This window comes from Paroedura picta, chromosome 2 (genome assembly GCF_049243985.1).
Source record: "Paroedura picta isolate Pp20150507F chromosome 2, Ppicta_v3.0, whole genome shotgun sequence".
Lineage (NCBI taxonomy): Eukaryota > Metazoa > Chordata > Lepidosauria > Squamata > Gekkonidae > Paroedura > Paroedura picta.
The window spans coordinates 90,915,823-90,941,207 of record NC_135370.1 but is presented as its reverse complement, the minus strand read 5'-3'; the positions used below and the strand labels follow the sequence as shown (position 1 = coordinate 90,941,207).

Sequence of the window (25,385 nt, the reverse complement as noted above, 5' to 3'; positions counted from 1 at the left end):
GGATGGACTAGTAATCAAGCCCGCTGTAATCTAAATACAGCGGGCGCTAGACCAGGGAGCCCCTGGCAGTCGCGCGGAGCTCCCTTTGTCGGCCTGACTCCCTTTGGGGCTCCCTTTGTCGGCGGCCTGATGCGGCGAGAGGCGCTTTGCGCTTCTCCCCACGTCAGGCTGCCATCAAGGGAGCAACTGTGAGCCGCGCTCTGCACGGCTCGCAGTTGCTTCCTTGTCAGCAGGGGTACTGCAACTGAAGAAAGATGAAGAGAAACTGGAGCATGCCCAGAGGATGGCTATGAAGATGGTGAAGGGTTGGGAGACCAGGTCGCATGAGGAAAGGTTGAGGCAATTTGGTCTGTTTAGCCTGGAGATAATACTAAGAGGTGATAACCATCTTCAAATACTTGAAGGGCTGTCATATAGAAGATGGAGCAGTTTTCTGTTGCCCCAGAGGGTCGGACCAGAACCAGCAGAATGAAATTAATTCAAAAGAATTTTCAGCTAAACAACCGGAAGAAGTTCCTGGCAGAGTGGTTCCTCGGTAGAACAGGCTTCCTTGGGAGGTGGTGGGTTCTTATTCTTTGAACGTTTTTAAGCAGAGCCTAGATAGTCATCAGAAATGCTGATTTCATGAACTTAGGCATATTGTGAGTGGGAGGGCAGGAAGGGATGTGCCAGTGTTTGTCTCATATGGCCCTTTCTTGCATACCCAGGCCAGGCTGGATTCTTGAAGTTTTTAGTGGGGGATTGCTTGGACATGAAATTGGGGTCACTGTTGTGAATTCCTGCATTGGGCAGGGGGTTGGACTAGATGTCCTGGAATTCCCTTTCAACTCTATGATTCAACTGAGCATCCCCAATACTATCTAACAACTGTGCCCAAGGGGGAAAAAAAGGTTGCTGATTTTGGAGGATTTTCCAGCAAAGGCAAGCCCCAAACCCCAAAACCAAGAAGGGTGAAACCTCAGCCAACCCCACCCCCCCAATGTGAGAGCAGCAAAAAAGTGTCTTTCAGAAACAACCCCAGGGAACCAAGGAGTCTATGGTTTTTTGATTTTTTTTAGCAAGCAACCACTGATCCAAGAAAAAAAGAAAGGAAAACTAAAGTGTTCCTCAAATGCCCTAATATTTCTTCAAAGCCAAACAAAAAAATAGCCAGACTGCAGAAAGGCTTCACACAACACCATAGAAAAAAACATTCTCTGCTGAAATTGTAAATGGTCTCTTCAGGGAGAGGGCCAGACACCACCAGGCAAAGACCTACAGCTTAAAATTTGTTAGTTCAGAAGGTGGTCATCTTCCCTCCATCCTCCATATCCAGCAAATCTCTCTCCTTCCTTTGTTTATTCTATAGTTCTCCCACATGCCCTCCGTTCTATGCTAGAAAAATTAATAAAATGCAATTGCATGTGGACACTGGAAGTATATATGGCTTACTGCTCCCATTGGCAAGAATGGGAGGGATTCTGTTGGTTGCCGCAGATGCCTGTAAAGAAAAGAGTGATATGACTGAAGTTTATTTATTTATTGGATTTATATACCACCGTTCCCAACTGGGCCCACGGTGGTTTACAAAGATAAAAGAATAAAATACAATAAAACCGCACAATTCCCCTTAATAATAAATACTATTAATACCAAGGCGGCAGGCGAAAACCACTGTCTATTCCCCTAGTTCAGCCGGGGGACAACCATCTTGCTGTTCTCCTAGTGGGAGTGAGGCACCAGATCGGTCAGATGGACACAGGGAGTCCTAGATCGAATGTCGGGACCCTACCCTGGCCTCAACCATATGCTTGGCGGAAGAGCTCCATCTTACAGGCCCTGCGGAAAGCTGACAACTCCGGCAGGACCCTTAGCTCTTCCGGGAGCTCATTCCACCAGGTTGGAATGGTCCACAACTCCCCTAATCCCTCTTCCTAGAACATCATTGTTCCTGCTGTGCAAGAGATGGGCATGGTAAACTCAATTCCACCCCCCCCACACACACAAACCACCAAGCCTGTGAAAGGAGAAAGGGCTTGTTCATTCTTGGTGTGTGTGGTTGCATCATTGGATTACGACTGCTGAACCAGCCATTTTCCTTGAGGTTCCAAGCTCATGGCCAGGTCCATGTCCAAATCTACTCTCAAGTGCCCCCTATCCTATGAATAGCTGTCCCAAGAACTGAGTGATTAAGGCTTGAATAGTATCTCTTCATGTAAAGGATAGAAAAAGAAATGACCTAGAGAAGAGTGAGCAGAGATAGGCAATGAGTTCCCTGGACATGAGAGATCCATTTTTGCAGGATCTTTTCCAGCTAATAATATCTACAGGTATGAGCTCTCTCACTGAAGCTTCACCTTGATGACCACTATTATGCTAACATAGTGATCCTAACAAAGAGCTAGCAGCCCAGACAAAGACTCAGTGGAAGCTTTCAGAAATTTGCCTTAGAATAACACCAGCTAGGGCATGTATAGGGTTGAGGAACAGAAGGTTGTCTGTTAGTACCATTTGTATTCCTTGGTTTGTTCCTGTGCAGCCTATATGTGTGGTATTGTATTTTTAACTAAATCCTTTTCTATTTTAAATGCTGGGAGCTGTTTGCCATACCATATAGACCTCCACCATTCAAACACACTTTCTAAAATGGATACCAGGGGAAGAGAGGCAGTTGGTAGCCAGTTCATTATTTCCTTTGGAGCAGTGGTCCCCAACCTTTTTATCACCAGGGACTGGTCAACACTTGACAATTTTACTGAGGCCCGGGGGGGGGTAGTCGTTTGCCGAGCGACGTTACCGCCGCCACAGTCCCTGCTCTACTTGCTTTCCCACCGCCCACTGGGGGCGCTGCCAGCAGCAGCTGTGCAGTGACACACCGAGGGGGAACCTTAGCCATGGTGGCCACTGGAGAGAACCAAAGGTGAGCCAGCGGCAGAGTGGCAGGGCATCCCCAAAGGCAGCAGCTGGGGAGGAGGACGAGGAAGAGCCGCGGCCCGGTACCAACTGATCCACGGACTGGGACCGGTTCCCGGACCGGGGGTTGGGGACCACTGCTTTGGAGTACACAAGTGCAGTCAGCCTTTCGTTTGGTAACTTGTAGTTGGGTAGTCAGCCTTTTGTTTGATAACTTGTAGTTGGGTAGTAGTAGATGTGAGCAGCAGGCAAAGCCTTTAAATAGTATTGTGGATGAAGTATTAGGAGTGCTGGGCCTCTTAGCAGGTAATAATCTAACTGTCCACCTGTTGGCAATGAAAGTACCAGAGAAGGGCAAGAACCCCCCCCCCCCCAAGAGTTCGGTGGTCTTGGGAGAGCAGGGCGTTGCATGGCAGAGGCTCAGGACAAGTGTTGAGTGCTTAGATACTCAGAAGGCCAAAATGGAATGTACCCACCAGATGTTTTGCAAGCATGCCTCTGTATTTGCTTATTTATTTCATCAATACCCAGCCTTTGTCTCCAGTGGGAATTCAGAACAGTTTACATTGTTCTCTTCTTCACCATTTTATCCTTTCAGCCACACTGTGAAGAAGGTTACAGCATGTGACTGGTCCAAGGTCACCCAGTGTATTCACATGGCAGAATTGTGGTCTAATGCTCTACCACCATTGCGCTTGCAGTATTGGCTATACATATGAGACCTCAAATGTATGAAGCTCCCTTATTGAATCTGGCTTCAGTGCATACCAATACCCTTGGAAGGCCAGAAGACTTGTGCAATGTCTTATATTACTGTGAAAACATTTCAGTTAAATTGTAACTTCAGTTAAATTCTGTAGGCTTCAAGCAAAATTTGTTGATGCACATTTCAATTCCCAGTTTCTTCTTTGCACGGCCATCATAGTACTGTTGTAATGTGCTGGAAAGCTGTTCTATGATGTTCTATTGCTCACCATTTCCGAAAGTGGAACTCCTTTTAGCATGTATATATAAACACACTATATGAGACAGGACGCCCTTTTGTTCCTCAGTGCTTTGGTCATGTACTGCTGAATGGACTGGCTGACATTGCACTGTTCAAACATTGTATGCCTCAGCAAAGAAGTGTCTTTGTCTTTTCCATAGTTTCTAGTGACACAAATAATGCCTGTCACATGAGGACAGGAAGAAGTGTGTAGCAGTAACTGTGTTGCCTTAGTTTTAATGCAAAAATCTACCAATGAAAGCATTGCATGTGGCTCCTTAGACCAAAATTAATATAATGTTTTCCCTGGCCTGCTGTGCTCCAGCATCAGCAGCACTGTTGAGTCCCTGCAGATGTTGATGCATAAATCACACTGTTGATTGCCTTGACATTCTCAGTTGTGGTGACTCTACCATGTAAAATACTGGGCTTTGTTGCGTGTTGGTATGCAGCTGATGTAATACTGTTCTGTAGATTAGTAGCCTGATGGAGTTAGCCACAAGATACTTGTGACTCCTTGTGCTGTTGAAATAGAAAAATGTAGTTACTTATCAAAGTTACTGGGACCAAAGGCTCAGCTGCAAGACAACAACATTAGTATCACAAAATTTAATTTTATGTAATAATTAATTTTTATGTAATACAAAATTATTACATAATTATTACACAATAAATTTTATGTAATTTTATGTAATAATTCTTGTATCTAACAAGACTCACCGAAACCTAGTGTGTGTCCCTTTTCCAACACCTTGTGGGAAGGAGTTGGGGACCTACAGTGGAAGGAGAGAGTCAGTGAAACTGCCTCTCACTTCCATTCATAGAAATATGTCTGCTGGTGGATCTAAACCCCTCTCTGCAAAAATAAGAGGTAGAAGGGAAAAGAGCAAAAGAAAAAGGCCTGCAAGAAATTTGCTGGACTGAGATGCCGGATTGCTGTGTTGGTCTGTTTCCATCAGTGGAACTGGAGTGTCCACATTAATTTTAAGATAATGTGTCTCTTCTTACAAATCCTGTATCAATAGACATTTCTCTATCGAGGATATTTCTGTGCTGCCTCTTCAGAGCCCTGCTTGAAAAGTCATTTATAAAGCTTTCTTTAAAAAAAACCGATGGGGATGTAAACAGCACTAAAAATTATCCATAAAACAGAAGCAAACCATTGAAAAAGTTGGTACCTAAAAATAAGTAAAGTGTGCACTAGGCAAGCCAATCCACAGGCATGGTGTCACCACAGAAAATCCCATCTCCAGTTGCCACCTGCCTCACCTCTGAAGGAAGGAGCACAGAGAGCAAGGGTTTGAGAGGCAGATCGTAACTAGCAGATTGATGCAGATGGGTACTCTGATGGCAAGGAACCCAGGAGAAATGGTACGCTTTTAGGTAGCCATTACCCACCAGGGGGAGCTGTGAGAATAGAATTAGTGGCTCAGAAAAACGCCAACATCCCTGAGGGCCAGAACATCACAATCACAACAACAATAATAAAGTGGATATGTATATGAAATGATGAAGGGAAAGTATTTTTTAAAAGTTGCATAGATATTTAAGGTGTAACAACAAAATACCAAAGAATATTATTGAGGATAAAAAATGATTTTGGTGCATAAACTGTTATTTATTGTAGATTTTTGCAGACTCGGTGTATATTGCTATAAATTGCTTGCACAGAGCATTTAGAAAATATATTTTCAGCCCTGTCTTCAACCTGGTGGAATGAGCTGCCAATGGAGATCTGGGCCTTATAGGAGCTGTCAAGATGCTGAGGGGTTTGCAGAATGGCGCTCTTCTGGCCAGGCATATGGTTGAGGCCAATATAAGCACCTAATAACATCTGAGACTCCGTTTTCTCCTTTCCACCTCCCTGCTCCCTTGTCTTAACTGGGGATACAGATGTGGTGCTACTTTTTCATTAATCCTGTAATGAAGGTTTACCATAGCATTTTAAATCTTATTGAACTTAATAGGAAAGTAATTTTAAATTTATTTTAACCATATATGTCTGCTTCTATATCTTGGAAAACGCCCTGAGACTGTGACTCGAAAGGGGTGCACTACAAATCCTTACCATTGTTTGGATTAATATTTTAGAAAAGCCCTGTGGACGGAGTGATGTCTGGGACATGTCTGGTGTCCAGCCTGCGCTTCCACCCACATGGGCCCATCTGGCTGCGCCCAGCAAAGGGCCAGCCCCTGGAGTGCCTGCCTTCAGAAGCCGGCCGCTAGGCGCACAGCCAGCCTCGCGGTCAGATGCTGCCTGGCTGCTGACGGCGCTGCTCCTCCAGTGCCGTGCCTTGCCCGTCGTGCTCACCAGTGACCGCGCCAGCCCAGCTGCTTCCGCAGACATCACTCCCACCTCCATTAGGGCTACAGGCTCAGCCACTGCATGCCATGACACACCAGGCTGCCTTGCCCTCACTCCAGCCAGCAGCACAGCACATGGCTCCAGCATCATGGGCCAGCCCGCCCACCTCCAGACGCCTCATCCCAGCTGCAAGCTGGGACTCCAAATGGGCCGGTAGCGGCCCCTCTATGGGGGCCCTTTGCTAGCGCCCATTGCATTCCTGGATGCAACGGGCTTTCAGGCTAGTCAAATAAATATTGTTGCACATTATAGCTTGAAATTAAGTATAAAGTTCAGTCTGAGGCAGTGAAACAAGCAGGATATTTAGACTTATCAAGTTTGTTTTAAAAAGTAAAAATATGTTATATTAAAGAGGCTTTATAGACAGATCCTACATGTACACAGCACCACTCTCCAAATGGAGGTTAATATTTAAACATTCTCCATTCAACCAAATCTTGGGAAAGTTAATTCATTGTGCACAATGAAGCACTTGTTTCTTGTAATTGAATCAGTCACAGAAGGTTTATGGGAGACATTTAGAAAAACATTCACTAAAGCAAAGACAATTTGAAATGGAACAACAAGACATCAAACCCACCCACACATACATACAAAGAGTTGCTCGATTTATAGACATCAGAGAACAGAGCTGACAAAGGAGTCCTGTGTAAAATGAAGTTACATCACTTCCACTTTTAAAAAAACAGTCTGGAATAAATCTCCTTCAAACTGGCAAAAGTCAATGAGAAGAATTCACATTTTTCTGGTTCCAGCAGGGAGTCATTTTGGTCTGCAATAGAAGAGTTAGATTTGAGTTGGCTCCTTAGAGACTAACAAAATTTTGGGGATATAAAGCTTTTAAACTTGAAAGTTTATACCCTTAAAATCCTGTCTATCCCTAGAGTGCTATGAGATTAATTTTTAATGTTTTTCTGTTGTAAATCAGGAGTAGGGACTCAGCCGTATATGGTCTAATTATCTTGGAACACCCTGCTGATGTGATTACTGCTTTCAAAACATAGTTGCAATAGAGATATCACACTACTGGGGAACAAGTGGTCATATTCCTGGCTGCAGAATGCTTGAATATAGTAGTAGCTATACTGCTAAACAGCCCTCCCCACAATGGTGACAGATTTTGTGATATAATGTTGTGAAATCTCATTTGTTCTTTCATTGAGATTTTTTTGTTACAATTTTTGCAAACCTGAGGGTTCACCTCTTGTATGAAAATCTCTACATGGTGCCATTGTGCATGATATTTGAGCTATATTCTAGAGCCATTTTCAGAATTTTATCTAAGGGCCTTTACCAAGCTGCCTTTGATCCCTTAAAATCAGTGGAGCCCAAATACCTACAATGGGATGCAGCCTTTCTGGTGGCAATCACTTCCACCAGAAGGGAATGGGAAATAGCAGCATTGACTTCCAGAAGGGAGCTCTGTGTATTCCAAAAGGATTTGGTAACCTTGATCATGGATTCATCCTTCGTTCACAAGGTGAATTCAATCCTCCATATTAATCAACCTCTCGCCTTGCCATCATTCTGCCCAAATCCATTCAGGAACATTTAAATGTTTCATTCTTTTATGTTAATGGTCATTTCTTGTCTGTCTCCAGACTGCAACTCTCAGGATAATTTTCCCCTTCTTGGAAGTGCCACACTCAATCTTACCCTGTCTCACGGCCAGAGATGTAGTTAGGAACTTATCTCTCCTCTGTTGCTGTGTTAATTACTCTGCCAATGATTTAAAAAAAATTTCCAGGAGCTAGAAACAGTCATTTAGGTGAAGCTACAGATTCTACAAGATGCAACAACCAAACATGGGCACTATGGTTTGAGTTTCCTGAACTGTGCTTTGAATTTTGGGATAGTGTGTCCTCATTTATAGGGGCCTTTTCATTTGTTCCAAAAGACGATGCACTGACCAGGTGCAGTTGCACATTCAGAGAATAGCCCTTGCAGATAAATTCTAGGGAAGACTGTAACATTAAAAGATGGTTAATCAGAACATGTTGTTCCGTTGGAGAATATGCCAAAAAAAGATAGCAAACTAGTCGCTACCTTGCTTTCCTTTCCATGAGCATCTGGATCCATAAGAACCTCCATGGGCTCAGGACTGGCAGGAGGAAGCTTACCTAGAGCTAAAGTGACCTGTGATGCCTTCACCTTATTAGGGAGGGGTGAATGAGGGGGATCAGAGTTTCAGCTTTAATCGGTCTCACTCTGCCAGACTTAGTTGGCGTTTTACCTGGTTTTGAATCCAGCATCTGGGATTTCAGATTAATTAATGATTGAATTAAAGAGTTCTGAAAATACCTTTTGAATTTAGCCCCAAATGTAGCAAAATCAGAGCAAACACATATGTTCAAATCTGATTGGAATGAAATAGCAAAAAACACTTATAATAAAAATGTCTAGGGATTAGTTCAGCCCATATAAGATTGATAAAAGATTGACTAATTTTAAGGAAAAATGCTAAACATAACTATATAATTAGGCTCATAGATTAAGGAAGCAACCAATTTGGCCTCCTGCTAGAAGCTAATTTTGATATCCCAGTCTGGCTCTGAAACCAGCTGATAGTTGTTTCTATGACTTCTCAGGTTCACTAGATGATTGGATGATATTTGTTGTTTTTGTTGTTGTATTAGGCCACTCCTTACACTTCCAGAGAAATAATAAGCTGTTATAAATTTTCTGTAGTGTCTCTGCAATTAGATGTGTCTGAGCTGCTAAAAGATGAGGTTCACAATGCAGATGGCAAACACAGTTCATGAATCGTCATATCACTGTTGTAGGCAGTTAATTGCTCTGGAGAAGTTTGAAAAGGTGAACACAATCCTGCATTCATTTCTGGAAAGCAAGCTGGTTGATCCAAAGGGAGACAATTTTATTTGGATGCTTAAGAGGAGCAAAAAGACCCTTTAGCTTAGTTTGATTGGTCAGAGGACTTGAACATTCATCTTCAAATGGATAAGCTGTTTTCAGGATTCTTGCCTATTATTTTGTTCCACAACTCTTATCTCACAATACAAATAAGTTGTTTTTCATTTCCAGGCCTTGGGACATAGTTTAAGACACAGGTTAGGGAGGAAAGAAATAGCAACAGCCAGTCTTTGCCTCTCTTGGACCGTTTCTGCACTGGGAACTTTGCTGCCCCAGCTCCTGTGCCAGAGTACAAATCTGGGGTGGACAAAATACACCAGGCCAAATGTGCCCCTGTGGGGGAGCAGGAAGAGATAGGGCAAACTCAAGTTAAAAGATTGAAGGTGTATCTAAAACAAATAAAAATACGGAGCTCTAAGAACAAGCTACCAACAGGCAGCAGCCATCTTTGAATCTTCTGACTTTAATCTTCCATTTGCTGCTCTCAGCATTTGGAAGTCTAGGCAAGCTTAGTGATGACTAAGGCTAGCGTTTCTGCCACCACCAAGATAACCTAAGGTATGAGTAAGTTTGGCAGCTCCTGGTTGTGAGATACTGGGAGATTTGAGGGGTAAAGGCTGAAGGGGATGGCTTTTGGATAGAAGAAGGACTTAAATGGAGTATAAAGTCAGGCAGTCCACTTTCCAAAGTGGCCATTTTCTCCCAGTGAACTGATCTTTGTTTAAGAGATCAGTTGTCATCCCAGGAGACCTCTAACTTTCACCTGGAAACTGACAACTCTAGACATGAACATTCAGAGAGTATCTGTTCCATCAGTAATATACAGTTTAAAACTAGTGTCTATGACAGAGTGCAGATAAAGGTATAATCACAACTTCATTCGAGATGCATTGAAGGTGGAGACCCAGCTCTGCTTTATCAAGGCCTGATGTCAAACTAGTTTTGTCCTTGAAACCTGATCTCCTTCTTGTAACTCTGTTCATCATTTCATGAAATGCTGAATGAATAGTAGTATTATCTCTGTGTATATTTTCTCTTATTGTTTATGCTTTTGCACACAATGTTTCTGAAAAGATCAATCTGGGAGTATTATGTGAATAGGACTCTGGGGGAATTAAGAAGAAAATGACTACACCATTTTTTTAAAACCCCGAGACAGCTTCAACAGCTACATTACATGTCTAATTGTATATATGTGGGATTTTTCTGGTGCATTCTTGATTTTCCACCAGACTCCTCGTGTTCCAGTTATTGCCCTTTTTGATCAGAACAATCTTGAAAATCCAATCGTTTAGTGGAAGAAGCATTGCTCAATTTTTATCTATCTCATCATGTGCTTGTAGAGAACAGCTCTGTGATTATTCTTCCACAGAGCTCCCCTTCTTGAATAAATCACTTCTATGGCAGACCAGCAAGCAGGATGCTTTATTGAAGCCTTTCTCTACTTTTTCTCCATGGAGAAACCCCTGAAACATTCTTCAGACTTCAAGAAGCCCCAAAAGTGGCACAATCGTGCAGAATATGGTTGGGAAGCATAGCTGTGGACACACTTACCTGGGCCCCCTCCCCTTCATATCCCCTCCAGGCCCATCATTAGTCATTTTGGGAGAGCGGAGGAGGGCAACATGATCATATATGGCAGCCTTTCTCAACCTTCTGACCATTGAGAAACCCCTGAAATATTCTTCAAATTTCAAGAAACCCCAGAAGTAGTATGATCATTCAGAATATGGTTGGGAAGCCTACCCAAGGACTCTCCCCATCCCCTCCAGGCCCATCGTTGGCCATTTGGGGGGGGGGCAGTCAACATGACCATATATAGTCATATCACCTGATAAATGTTTAATACATTTTAAAAAGATTAACAAATTAACTCCCATCCATTTGGGAAAACCTTCCTGGACCATCAAGAAAACATCAGGACAAACTCTTCCAGGACCATCAAGGTTGAGAAAGCCTGATTTATGGCCACATTGCCCAATAAATGTTTAACAAATATTTAAAAATATATTAAACATTAATTAACTCTCACCCATTCAGGAAACCCTTCCAGGGCCTTCTTGAAACCCTGGTTGAGAAAGCCTACTTTATAGATAGAACTAATGTTAGACTAGCACAAATACATAAAACATTGTGATATGCAACAAAAACACTGAATAGGAACCAAAAATAACAGGAAAACGTGTCCAGGGATAGCATCTAGCTCTAGAACATGGGTGGCCAAACTATGCATGGACTACAGGGGCTGGCAGGGGTTCATGTTAATTGTGGTCCATGCATATCTGGAGAGCCACAGTTTGGCCACCCTTGCTCTAGACCAGGGGTAGTCAAACTGCGGCCCTCCAGATGTCCATGGACTACAATTCCCAGGAGCCCCCTGCCAGCGTTTGCTGGCAGGGGGCTCCTGGGAATTGTAGTCCATGGACATCTGGAGGGCCGCAGTTTGACTACCCCTGCTCTAGACCATAACAACAGGCTTTAACTCTAGAATAGTCACATTATTACATGGCTATATCCAGTGTTAAACCTACTGTTTTCAAAGCTACCTAAGCAAGTTTGATTTTAAAATTTTCTTTCAAAACCTAAGGAGGAAATCTCAGCCATCAGACATGAGAAACTTATGCATGGTCTGTGTTTCTGAAGAACAATAAACTAATTTCTGGGTAATTATTTATTATGAACAATAACTGTTGCTAAACATCTGCCAGAATGCATTTTTATAATTATAAATATATATATGAACCTCATTATATTTCTAATATATATTATTTCTAATGCCTCAGAATTCTAAGTTTTGAAACTCAAAGAAGTTGGGGATGCCTGATGTAAACAAAATTAAAATAATAAAATTTCTCCATGCCATTTACCTAGTAGAAGAAAAAGAATTGGTTCTTATATGCTGCTTTTCTCTACCTGAAGATGTCAGAATCCTCAGGTTTCTGCCATGATTTATTAATGTACTCTGAACCTGTGTGTAACCATTTTGAAATGTACTCCCATTTTTCTTTCTGTCTGACTGTTAGAGTTCGGCACCTTTCTCCAAGGTTATTGCTGCTGCTCGGTTATCTTGTCTGGCTGGCCTCCTGGACCCAGCACCTGCATCTCCTGATATTATGTCTTCTTGCTATGTGAATCTTAACAGGTCTGGGGAAGGCGGGAAAACCTGCAGGGATAAGAACTGGGGTTTGTCTTGTATTCGTCAGATTTGTCTATGTGAGTCCAGGGAGATCTGCTTGAATAAACAGCCATCTTGCAATACAGTGGTGATTTATTTACGTCTGCAATCCTGACAGAAGGAGTCTCAAAGTGGCTTACAATAGCCTTCCCTTTCCTCTCCCCACAACAGACACCCTGTGAGGTAAGTGAGGCTGAGAGAGCTCTGATATTACTGCTTGGTCAGAACAGCTTGATCAGTGCTGTGGCGAGCCCAAGGTCACCCAGCTGGCTATATGTGGGGGAGTGCAGAATCGAACCCAGCTTGCCATATTAGAAGTCCGCACTCCTAACCACTACACCAAACTGGCTAGTAGTAGTAGTAGCTTGTTTTTGTACCCCACTTTTTACTACTTGAAGGAGTCTCAAAGAGACTTACAATCACCTACTCTTCTTCTCCCCACACCAGACGCCCTATGAAGAAGGTGCGGCTGAGAGAGCTCTGAGAGAACTGTGACTGGCACAAGGTCACACATCTGGCTGCATGTGGAGATGTGGGGATTCAAATCTGGTTCTCCAGATCCGAGTCTGCTCTTCTTAAACACTACTACACTACAGTAGGTAAACCAGGCAATTGCGACTGTAATAATTGGACCTGTCCACACTGATTCTGAATTTGTGTTACTGCCCTTTGGAAACTGCACCACAACATAGTTCAAGCACATTTGTTCCAGATGCCAGGAAATTCTGTAGGCATACTCATGCCCCTGCACATTCTTTCTCTTTACCATGTGGTTCCTTCTCCTACTCCTCATATTAGCTTAAACAAAGCCTGGCATTTTGATTTTTTTCAAATCAGGGCAGGGAATGCCTCCACAAGACCATTACTCCCCCCCCCCCTTCTCATAAAACTGCCTGGGATTATTAGCAGCCTACTGAGATTTATTATTTTTGGTGGTATTCAGCCCTAGCAAAACTGGACAGCTAGGTATGAAGCCTCTTGGCATCATTAATCACATCCACAGCAATCATTTTATAAGCCTGGTAGCATGAAAACAGATTTATTATTGATTCAGTTTCTGTAATGGATATTTCGATTCCTACCCGAAAGAATGCAATCAACGCAGCAGTTATGTTTTCTGTTCTTGGCAAACAATTTCAGTGGTGATGCAATCTGCTGATTTGGCCAGATGCAATCAATTTAAATTCAGCTCTTGTTCCCCTGCCTTGGCCTAGCTCTGAGGTTGAATTCACTAAATCTATACCAATTCAGAATGCAAGTGGAGGCTCACATAACTGACATGCAAGCAAATTCACTACGTATAAAAAAATAGATGTCAAAAGAGAGAGCCAGCATGGTGTAGTGGTTAAGAGTGAGGCTCTCATCTGGAGGACTGGATTTAATTCCTCTGTCCTCCACAAGAAGCCTGCTGGGTGATCTTGAGCCAGTCACAGTTCTGTCAGAACTCACTCAGCCCCACCTATCTCACAAGCTAACTGTTGTAGAGAGAGGAAGGGAAGGTGATTGTAAGCTGCTTGAGACTCTAGGGTAGAGAAAGTGGGATATAAAAATTCTTCCTCTTCCTCGTGTTAGGTGGAGATAATGTATTTGTTTGAAACATGGCACAGTCACATGAGTTCCCATCATCAGGCTCGGGTGTTACAGACCAGACTGGTTTACCATTTCAGTGAGTCCTATGCTTAGCTGAATTATTTACAATTCCTTTATTGGACTTACACAATAGGTCTTCTTCCCCGATACGCTAAAAAGAACAGTAAAATAAATACTGGGCTAAAAGATCAGTTTACTCAACTTAGCTGAATGAACTACAGTCTTTGTTCTTGGAGAACCTTTCAGGGGGTAGCCCTGTGGGTTTGCAGTAGCACTGCTAGATTCTATAGTAGCAACTTAAGAGATCAACAAGATTCGGGGGGCATGAGCTTTTGAGTCAAAGCTTCCTTTGTCAGATATTCTTTGGGAAAATTTCCCATCTAAACCTGTATTCCAGGAACTTTAGGTTATTACTTTTGTCATATGAATGTCCATACATTTGTGGTATCATCACCTTCCGTGTGATTTTGTACATTTCATTCTTTTACTTTTTGTTTCTAACCTTTTTGTTATATACCACTACTACAGTTCTTTGCATCCACTTGTATCACTGCAGTATTTGAGGCATCACTCTCAACCCAATGGTAGCTGTTAGAGTAAAAGTGGAGAAGGCCTAGACTCCAAAATACTATTGGAGTAGAGTTGCTAAGTACTCCTTGGCCACTGGCAGAGTATGGAGTGGTAGAGTTGCCAGTTCCAGGCTAGGAAGTTCCTGGACATTTGGGGGTTACAGCTTGGGAAAGATGCGGTCTGGAGAGGGGAGGGACCTTAATGGGGCACAGTACTTTTCTCCAGTCTGGAGATCAGTTGTAATCCCACAAGAGCTCAAGGCCCCACCTGGCAGTTGGCACTCTTCTCTGCCAAAGAGTGTCCCACGGAGCTCTCATCAACTATTTGCTGCTTTTAATTCACCTCACAGCTTGGAATTTTCAGTCTTGGCACTGTAGGACATTAAATATTTAATGTTTCTCATTTCAGTTCTGCATCCTACTTTGACAGTAGGTTTCCAAATACCAGGGAACACTGCAGCAAATCTGTGCCTTGCTTATGTTGGCACTTCCCTTGCAACCTTGTGATGTATCATATATTCAATATGTAATAGTTTGCCATTCCTACATAATTGTTGGCTCTTCTGTAGCAGCACCAGCCTCTGAATCTGGGCTATGCTTCACAGCCAGGTTAGGTATTGTGAACCCTAATACTTTTACTCTTCATTTTAGGAAAGTTCCTTTGCCTTACCTTGTGACCAGCCAGCAACAGAATGTGGGATTGTATTCAGTTACAGTTATGTTTTATATTTTTGTGCCTTTCTAGCAACCTGGATCTGGCTTGGCAAGTTGTGATTCAGCAGACATCCAACAGCCATATTTTCAGAAATAGACAGAATATCCCTTTTGACCTGGTACAATCAATACTGCAATCTATGTTCTCATTTTAGCTCAGTATCAGGGATGTTTTCTTGCTGTTCTCAAAACAGCATGTTCTAATTAGTTATGGTGTCCCAAAAGCCTGCAACTAGCACAACCTATGTGCCTGACTGAGTTGGTATAGTCTGCTAAGCTCATGGGTGGAATCCAGAAACTCTACTACGGTGCCAGAGATTTCTGTTTCTATGGAAACCAACCTATAAGAAGGCACAAATTATACAGAACCCCAAAACATGAGTTTTCTTTTGTATGCAATGTTCCCAGAGCAACAGCTGAATGCCTCATTGAGGTATCCATGAGAAAAATCTGGAAAGGCTCCCCGAGAAAGGCCCAGCGCTTTATTTTCAGTGATGCAGTGCTGAACAATGGCACTATTCTTTGCTGACAGGGGAAGAAAAATGTGTCACAAAAGCTGTTAAGTCAGCTGGGAAAGTCCTCATAATGCCAAAATAATACTAATAGGACTACTAATACGACTTCTAATACCACTGCTTCTACCAATAAACCCAGCTCAAAGAAGTGTGAAAGGAACCCTGTGCAGTTTGTTCCTGCAGAAATGCCAAGAAATTGCCAAGAAATTTCAGTCCTAGTAGATTTATTGCAGGTTACTGGGATGTTCCTAGAAGAAAAAGAGAAATGCAATGGGAGTCAAGTGCTCAGATTATATTATGTGGCATAGTGCAACCAGTGCTTGCCATAAAGGACCAGGCTTAGATTTCATTTCAAGGAAGCCATTATAACAATTACATTAATTATACTAATGATGATGATTAGGAACTTCTTCCTTAAGCCTCGGTGCAGTATTAGTGGAGGCCTTTGTGGATGTGCTTTGATTAAACCAAGAAAGACCCATTTAAAATCAGCCAAGACTAAATTTATCAAAGGAGCCTTTTCTTCATGACCATGAGGAAATAAAGGCTCTCTGCTGAAAATAACTCTTTTTCTTTGACTTTTAGCTCAAAGCCACCTCTATCCCTACACAGCTGGAAGGGCTGTAACAGATCCAGGCAGAATAAGCTGTGGCAAAAAGCCGAAACTCATCCTTCTACCACCAGTCTTTTATAAAAATGTCTCTTCTTTGTCCATTCAAAATATTAGGGCTTCCTAACCATGTCCTGATTGTCACATTGGTTAACCCAAGCGTGTACCAGTAATCACTATGATGTATGCAACTGTCACCTTCAGGTTGGGTAGCTAACACACTCTACGCCTGTCTACCCTTGAAGTTGCTCTGGAAACTTCAACTGGTCCAGAATGCAGCAGCACAGGTGGTTGTAGAAGAAGAGTTGGTTGTTATATGCCACTTTTCCCTGCCCGAAGGAGTCTCAAAGCAGCTTACAGTCGCCTTCCCATTCTTCTCCCCACAACAGACACCCTGTCAGGTGGGTGAGGCTGAGAGAGCGCTGATATCACTGCCCGGTCAGAACAGTTTTATCAGTGCCGTGGTGAGCCCAAGGTCACCCAGCTGGTTGCATGTGGGGGAGCGCAGAATCGAACCTGGCATGCCAGATTAGAAGTCCGCACTCCTAACGACACCACCAAACTGGCTCTTGTGTATGCAGAACCGCTGAGGACCGGAGGCTGAGGTAGCCAGATCCAGACTGTGGGATCCAATCAGTTTAAGAAAAAGTGACTTTCTATTCTTCTTAGTTTTATATATTGGGGTGGGAGGATTAGTTCAGTTGTACTTTTGTGCTGGGGTCAATAAAGATCTGAAAGAAGGTGGTATTGTGGTGCTAGATTAGGCAGCCCTGGCAAGTGATCACTGAAATCAATGCTGTCGAGCCTTGCCTTCTGAATTAGGACAACTTCCTGAAGTCACTCCTTCTGTCTGGTGCCCAATCCCCAGGGAAGGGACCAACCAGCGTGGCTGATGCGCTGAATGGATAGCAGGCTCAGTCACAGCAGAAGTCATGGCCACCACTGATCACACTGAGCTCATTGACCGCACCTGCCTAGCCAAATGGGCCTCATACATGAAGCACCTCTGATGCTACCTCAAGGCCAACAACATCATAAATGCCCACAAGAAGTGAGCCATTTTCCTGAGCATCTTTGGAGCTACTACCTTTGACCTTGTCACAGATTTAACAGGCCCTCACTGGGACCCATATATATGACCTATTTTCTCCTAGCTGCACTGGCTCCAGATTGAGGACCGGTCAAGTTCAAGGTTCTGTTTTTGAGCTTTAAAGCCCTAAACAGTCTGGGATCATTGTATCTGCAGGGCTATGTCTCCCAAATAACTCTTAAGACTGAGCAAGCAAAAGCAGCTCAGGATCCCCAAACCTTCCCAAATTAAATTGGCCAAGGCTTTTTCAGCCCTGGTCCCATACTGGTAGAACACTCTGCCTAATGAGATTATTTATTTATTTATTTATTTATTTATTTATTTATTTATTTATTTATTTATTTATTTATTTATTCAATTTATAGTCTGCCTTCCTCCTTGGACTCATAGAATCATAGAGCTTGAAGGTACATTCAAGGTCATCTAGTCCAACCCCCTGCACAATGCAGGAACTCACAACTACCTGCCCATCCACTCACAATCTGCCTAAGTTCCTAAAATCAGCATTTCTATCAGATGACTATCAGATGACTATCTAGCCACTGCTTAAAAACTTCCAAAGAAGGAAAACTCACCATCTCCCGAGGAAGCCTGTTCCACTGAGGAACTGCCATAAGATTCAGGAACTTCTTCCAGATATTTAACCAAAAATTCTTTTAAATTAATTTTAACCCATTGGTTCTGGTCTGACCCTCTGGGACAACAGAAAACAACACTGCTACTTCTTCTATATGACAGCCCTTCAAGTATTTAAGGATGGTTATCATATCATAGTTGTCTTCTCTCCAGGCTAAACAGACAATGTGCCCTCGAACTTTCCTCATACAACTTGGTCTCCAAACCTCTCACTATCTTTGTAGCCCTCCTCTGGACATGTTCCGGTTTCTCTACAACTGAACATAGTACTCCAAATGAGGTCTAACCAGAACAGACACTATACTTCTTTTAATACAACCTCAAATCCTGTTTGCCTTTTTAGCTACCGAGTCACACTGCTGGCTCATGTTCAGTGTATGGTCCACTAAAAACCCCAGATCTTTTTCACATATACTACTGCCAAGACAAGTCTCACCCATCCTAGAGTGATGCATTTGATTTTTCCTACCTATATTACATTTGTCACTATTAAAATTCATTGTATTTATTTTAGCCCAGTTTTCCAGCCTGTCAAGATCATCATGTATCCTGATTCTTTCTTCTGGTGTATTTGCTGCCCCTCCCAGTTTAGTACCATCTACAGATTTAATAAGCGCCCTTTCTATTCCTTCATCCAAATCATTTATGAATATGTTGAACAACACAGGGCCCAGGACAGATTTCTGAGGCACTCCACTCATCACTCCTCTCCAAGAAGATGATGAACCATTTACAAGCACAATTTGAGTGTGATCTGTCAACCAGTTCTTGATCCACCTAACAGTAATAGGATCCATGCCATATTTAACTAACTTGCCAATAAGAATATCATGTGAAACCTTATGCAAAGCCTTACTGAAATCAAGGTAAACATTGTCTACAGTTCCTATGATCTAGCTAAGAGTAACTTTCACAAAAAAACAAGATAAGGTTAGTCTGACATGACTTGTTCTTGAAAAAGCTATGTTGACTCTGAATATTTATAACCATATGCTCTAGCTGCTCAAGGACTTAGTACTGTTTGATGATTTGTTCTAAAATCTTGGCAGCTATAGACATGAAGCTGACAGGTCAGTAATTACCCAGATTCTTCTTTTTCCCCTTCTTGAAGTGGGGACAACATTTGCCCACCTCCAATCTTCTGGCACTTAACCTGTTCTCCAAGAATTGTCAAAAATAATGTACAGAGGCTCTGAAATTACACCTGCAAGTTCTTTTAGTGCCCTTGGTTGCAATCCATCTGTCCCAGAAGATTGGGTTTCATTTAAAGAAACTAGGTGTTTATGAACTACCCCTACAGTGACCCTAGGCCACAACTCCCATCCCTCATAACATGAAATGATTTTGCCATGTTGAGCACAATTCTCCTTGCAAGAGAAGACTGAAGATAAGTAGGAATTGAGCAATTTAGCCCTCTCTTCATTACCTATTACAATGTCATTTTCTGGTCCCCTCAATAGTCTTACCATGTCCCATTATTAGTTTGAATATAACTAAAGAACTCTTTCTTCTTGTTTTTAGTATTTCTTGATAGCCTAAGCTCATACTGAGCTTTAGCTTTTCTAACACTCTTCCTACAAGCATAGGTTATTTGATTATATTCTTCTTTGGTTATAAGGCCTCCTTCCATTTCCTAAAGGACTCTATTTTATTATTTAATTCTTTTGAAAGCTGTTTATGGAATCATCCTGGTTCCTTTAGGTTCCTCCTAGTTTTCAAGGGAATTGTCTGCGATTGTGCCTTCAGTATTTCACTTTTGATAAACTCCCAACCTTCTTGGATTTCCATCTCCTTAAGTTTTTCTGACTATGGGATTCTACCCAACATAACTTTGTTTGTTAAAATGTGCTTTCCTGAAGTCCAGCCTGTATGTATGAGTACATACAACTTTTATCTTCCCCAAGATCATAAAGTCCAAAATCACATGGTCACTACTACCAAGTGTACACACAACATTTACCTTGTCAACCAGTTCTTTCATTCTGGGAAATGAAATCAGCAGCTTCAAGGCAGATCACATAATAACACCCCATAAAATCCCCTTTAAAACTGAAACTATAGAAATCTCCACTACAAATGGTAGAAAACAAAATCCTCCAGACTCCGAACAACTGTCCACGAAGGGATTCATCAGATGAAATAGCATTGCCTGAGGGGGGCCCATTTGATCTTAACAAACACAACCTCAAATGAATACCTGGTGGAAGAGCTTGATCCAGCCCATAACTGGTAACCAATGCAGCTGCCTCAGCGCAGGCTGGATGTGGGTCCTCCAAGATGAACCAGTGAGGACTGCAGCAGCTGCATTCTGCACCAGGGTAGGCCAGCATAGAGCGAGTTACAGGAGTCCTGTGAGATCTTAAACAGTTCACAGAGCCTGTAAAATGGAGTTGTAATTCCAGACCTATTGTTGAGGTCCCAAAATAACATCTCAAAATTGTTGCTCTTCCTGTCCAAGTTTACATCAATTTATACCCAGGGATTATATTTAATCTATTGTTGTTCCTCCCTTTCTTTTCTTGTTAAAGGATACAATGTTAAGAAACTAGTTTTAAAATTTGTTTCAAATCTATATGTTTTAAAATCTTGTAATCTGCCCTGAGCAATCAGAGAAGGGCAGACTAGAATTCCAATAATAAATAAAGTGAAACAACCATGTGATTTTTAATCCAGCAAGGTAAAGTATTTGGCATGAAATTCAGACCAAGGGAATCTTCTATGATGATCTTAATTAAGGCACGCTGAGGAAGTAACAGATTAAAAATGTATTCAGGCTTGTCAAAAAGAAGCAAATTAAAATTGATCCTTGTGTTGGTTGCTCTCCATAATTATATTCATAAATCAGCTATGTTCTTTTTCTGATATAATTTGTTTTATTATTTTATTAATAAAGACATTTCCAACAGTTTATGTGTTTTAAGGATTTTAACTAGTGCTCTTGCCATAGTACTACAAGTTCTGAAGATCATATACACATGCACAAAAGAAGACAGATGCCTAAGTAAACCCCACAGTTCCAAAAAAGAATGGCACACAATGGGCTCAGCCTGTTAGCCAGACAGATACTGATGCTCAATGAGGAAGCTCTCTCTTGAGAGTCAGATACCACCAGGCTCTCCTCAAAGAAATTAAACAATGACATAGACTGGCCCAAGCTCACACAGAGAACTTCATAGCTGGACTGGGGGTTTGAACCTAGGACTCTCCAATCTTCATCTAACCATTATATCACAACTAGTAAAAAAGCCCATTGTATGTCTTAAATACAATGGGCGCTAGCCTGTCGTGGCAGGGAGGCCCTGGCAGCGGCGCCGCTGGGCCCAGATCACTCACCGGGAGCCTGGCGTCGAGCTGGGGCTGCTGCAGGTCGGTGAGGAGCCGGTAGGTGTTCTGGGCGCGGCTGCCAGGCGGCTCCTGGGCCTCCGGCGGCTGCGGCGGCTTTTGGGGCCAATTCCCGGGCTGGTGAAGGGAGCAAGGCTGGTGGGCGTCTCCCAGGGCTCGAGCGGCGGTGACGGCAGCTTGTGGGGCCGATTCCCGGCCGGTGGAAGGGAGCGAGGGCGCTGGGCGGCTCCTGGGGCTGGGGCGGCGGCGGCGGCTTCTGGAGACGATTCCCGCCCTGGCGACGGGAGCGAGGCTGCTGGGCGGCTCCCAGGACTCATGCGGCGGCGATGGCTTCTAGGGGCGACAGGAGGAGGCGCAGCTCCTGCCGGAGATGCATCCAGCTCGGTGGCAAGTGGGGAAATGGTGGATGTGGGCGGCGAGTCCAGGGCGGGCCAAGTGGCCAATAGGGAGGCGCGCTATGCGCGCCTCCCAATTGGCCACTTGGCCCTCGAGTGGCACTCGGAGGTGCCCAATCAGGAGCCGCTTTGCGGCTCCTGATTGGACCCCTCCAAGTTTTTATCCCGGACTGGTCCCGCCCTAACTCCTCCCCACATCCCCTTACTCTTTTATATAGTCCGTGGCGCCCGCGATGCCACGGGCAGTGTACAGATAAAATCAGAGTCCAGTAGCACCTTTAAGACCAACAAAGATTTATTCAAGGTGTGAATTTTCGAGTGCAAGCACTCTTCGTCAGACTAAGAACTAACCATCATAACAGTAGGAATATATAAGCAAAAGTTAATCTTGTTACATTAGTAAACTGTCACACTTTGCTTAAAATGGTGGAGAACTGGGAGTCACTACTGTGATTCCCATTACCCCACCTTCCTCAAAAACAAAAGTGTATAAAAGAAGAATCTATGAATATGCCAAAACTTTTGCACACTTATAAGCCACCTAACAATGAATGAAAACACAGGTAAAACAGGTAATTAAAAAAGGAAATGGATCATCCAGGTTCCCATTCCAGTGAGGTAGGTTTGTTTTGCTACAAAAATAAGAGTCCTGTTTGCTCTACAATCAATATGTTAAGCTTCAAGGTGCCAAGGTTTTTCTCTCTCACACACTCTCTTGTCTTTATAAGAATCTTATTATGGCAACTGCCCCCTCAATATGTTTTGAAGCTTTCAGAATGTGCTCAGGCTCGGGTGTTGCTGAATTTGTGCAGGAAGGCAGAGTAGATGTGGTGGTGGAAAGTGTTGTAAAGATGCAGCTGTGACTCCATAGAGTTTCAAAGACAAGAGATGTTCAGAGGTGGTTTATCTGTCCCTGCCTCTGCCTCATGACCCTGGATTTCCTTGGTGGTCTCCCACCCAAACAGTAACCAGGGCTAACTCTGCTTAGCTTCACAGTTCTGACAAGAGCAGGCTAATGTGGTCTAGCCAGGTCAGGGTGGAGTATAGATATAGGCAATACCATACTGCAGAGCTATAATTGATCTTGACTAAGGACTAAGTGAAATTGAGTCAGAAGTAACATCTGAAGTACAGTATTTGCTGGCGTATAAGACTACTTTTCTCCCCTGAAAAACATGCCTCCAAGTGGGGGGGTCGTCCTATACGCCGGGTGCACTTCAGTTGGGATAGACATAGCTGCCCATAGTGGCCCATAGTACTGTAATGTAATGTAACAAACTCTATATTTTGAGTGGAAATGTTGGGGGGTCGTCTTATACGCCGGCAAATATGGTAATTGCGGTAGTCAAGAAATAGTTTCAACAGTTCCCTACACAGTCAAAGTTCTGAAGAATAAAACTGAATAGGCTTTTTGTGGTGCAGGCACACTTCTTCAGATCAGTTCACAACCACACACAAGGCAGATTTTTATACGGGGAAGAAGAGGGCACGAAATGCAGAGAATACCAGAAGAAATGGAATTATAAAAAATTATAATTTTCTAATTTCTTAATTTCCATACATCAACATACTTTTGTGCCAAATTCATTAAATCCTTTCACAAGAACCTGCAAACTTTGGTAATCAAAAAGGGAACAACTGAAATCATATTTTGGCATTTGTCAGGGCCCTGTAGCCAAAACGATTTTGCTGGATTATTAAGAACAATCAGCCATGAAACAGTTAAAATTCTCTGCCTGAAATTGCCAGTTAAAATCTCATTGTGAAACTTACATTGACATACAGAGAGGCTCTCATGTTTGTAAGGTCATTGGCACGATGTAAAGTTTTTGGCTGCAGTCCTGCCTAGACATTTATATAAGAATCCTGTTGATTGGGTTCACCCTATGAAGTATCTGTAGGATGACAACCTTAATGCAATCCTAGTGGGTCATTTCTCAATGGAAAGGTAGGCTTTAAACAGAGTTCCAGGACAACATGAAAACAAACTGTGTGAGTGAACAGATGCTGAGAACTTGCAGAAAAACTGCAGTTACGGAGCTATTACAATAGTTACTGCAGCAACATGAAGATATTTTTCTGGGGAGCAAACTCACTGAACATAGATTAATTCCTTATAAATGGCCATGTGATTTGGAGAGCTGCTGGTCCAAAATATTTTACCCCCCCCCCCCAAGTTTATTCTAGGATTCCCTTTGGTAAGGATACAGATCTATGCACTCAGAAGCCATTGGGCTTGACAATCTGTATGGAGGTAACTTTTTTATATTTGTTCATTATGCTGTGTGTGTGTGTGAGATGAGAGCACCTGCCAACATTCAGTACCCTATTGGCAGATACTGTCACCGAAGGGATTCTCCTAGAAATTTGGAGTCAGAGGATAAGAAAACAAGAGCTGGTGAGATCCTCCTGCCTTGTTTAACCGAGAAGGGAAAGCGGCTTGTGTTATTAGTGGGAGGCGGATTTCCCATTCGGACAGCGCTCTCCCCTCCCCCTCCCCTCCCGTTGTGATGGAGGTCTACTCACCAGCAAGTTATGATTCTTCAGAGGAAAGCGGAGGGGCGGGACAATATTGGCCGAAGGGCCACCCCCGGAGCGCTTCCCTCTTGCACATTCGCTCCGGCTATTGTGACGTCACGGCGTTCTAAAAAAGAACCGAGAAAACAATCGGCATTGAGAAAAATAGATACACTCTGATCCTATTTAAAGGGAGAGCTTTAGATACCCCCGAGTCAGACCTCGCTTTATGAACAAGGGCGGAGGACTGCAGAGAGAAGGCTTTGCAACCAATATGGTGTCGCCGGTGACTGTGGTGAGTTCAGTCAGCTTTTAAGTAATGGCAAGAATAAAACTCGGTATCGCAGAAGGAAAGAATCGGGGGGGGGGGGGCGTGTAAAAATGAGCTAAAGAACGGGCAAATATATATTCGAGACGGCTTCGTCATCGCCCCAGATCTCGGTTTGGGCAGAAGACTCGAGCATCTTGTGGGGGCTGCTGAATCCCCTAGTATCCATCAAATATAGAATGACACTCCGGGTAGGGTGTCTCTCTCTCCCTCCCTCCCCGGTTGTTGTTTTTTTGCTCCCCCGCATCTGTACCAGCCCGCACTTCCACCTCCCACTCTTTGCCCTTCCCCCCTGGTGGGAAGGGACATCGCGATCGGATTGCTGCTTAAACATGACTGGGGTGGGGGTGGGGGTGGGGATCTCTGCAAAAAGTCAATAAAATGAAAACATTGGACATGTGACTAGGAAGCGTGACTTTGTTGATTTCCCTTCTCGGGGCCCGCCGGCTGGGCAGCCACTGATTGATGGAGAAGACTGGGGAGGGGAACCGGGGGGGGGGGGGGCGGGCGGGGAGCAAGAGGTCATCGCCACTCGTCTCAGCATCTTCCCCACCCCCGTCCCTCTGCACGCCTATTGCTCAAGAAGTGGGCGAGCACGGTGGCCTTGCTGCCAGTATGCTTGCGTACCGTGTGAGCGACCCATATATGTGTAAGGCATGTGTAAGTTACAGTATAGATTTCGAACTCTCGGTGTGTGTGTGTGTGGGGGGGGGGGGTCCTCTTCCCGGGATCGGGTAACGACTGCGTGAGGATGTTAGGACAGGCTGCTTCTCCTCCTCCTCATCTCTCTT

General features: G+C 43.4%; 1 protein-coding gene and 1 long non-coding RNA gene across 4 annotated transcripts in view; one reads left to right on the top strand and one right to left on the bottom strand.

Moving 5' to 3' along the window:
* Positions 1–1,569: 1,569 nt before the first annotated feature.
* On the bottom strand, positions 1,570–24,996 carry LOC143829940 (uncharacterized). Of its 3 annotated transcripts, XR_013228289.1 has the most exons (6): positions 24,488–24,988; positions 24,276–24,393; positions 21,346–21,715; positions 14,716–14,819; positions 6,823–7,014; positions 1,570–4,399 (listed from the first exon to the last, which is right to left on the bottom strand). It is a non-coding gene; the product is annotated as an uncharacterized LOC143829940 (long non-coding RNA). The 3 variants fall into 3 exon arrangements; XR_013228287.1 differs by lacking the exons at positions 1,570–4,399; positions 14,716–14,819 and having other exon boundaries at positions 5,393–7,014; XR_013228288.1 differs by lacking the exons at positions 1,570–4,399; positions 14,716–14,819; positions 21,346–21,715 and having other exon boundaries at positions 5,393–7,014; positions 24,488–24,996.
* TMEM86A (transmembrane protein 86A) overlaps positions 24,374–25,385 on the top strand; it is a 47,857-nt gene continuing 46,845 nt past the window's right edge. The window contains exon 1 of the mRNA XM_077321573.1: positions 24,374–24,561. Coding sequence (XP_077177688.1) covers positions 24,496–24,561 — 66 coding nt within the window. The 5' untranslated portion in view covers positions 24,374–24,495. The remainder of the gene's footprint in view (positions 24,562–25,385) is intronic.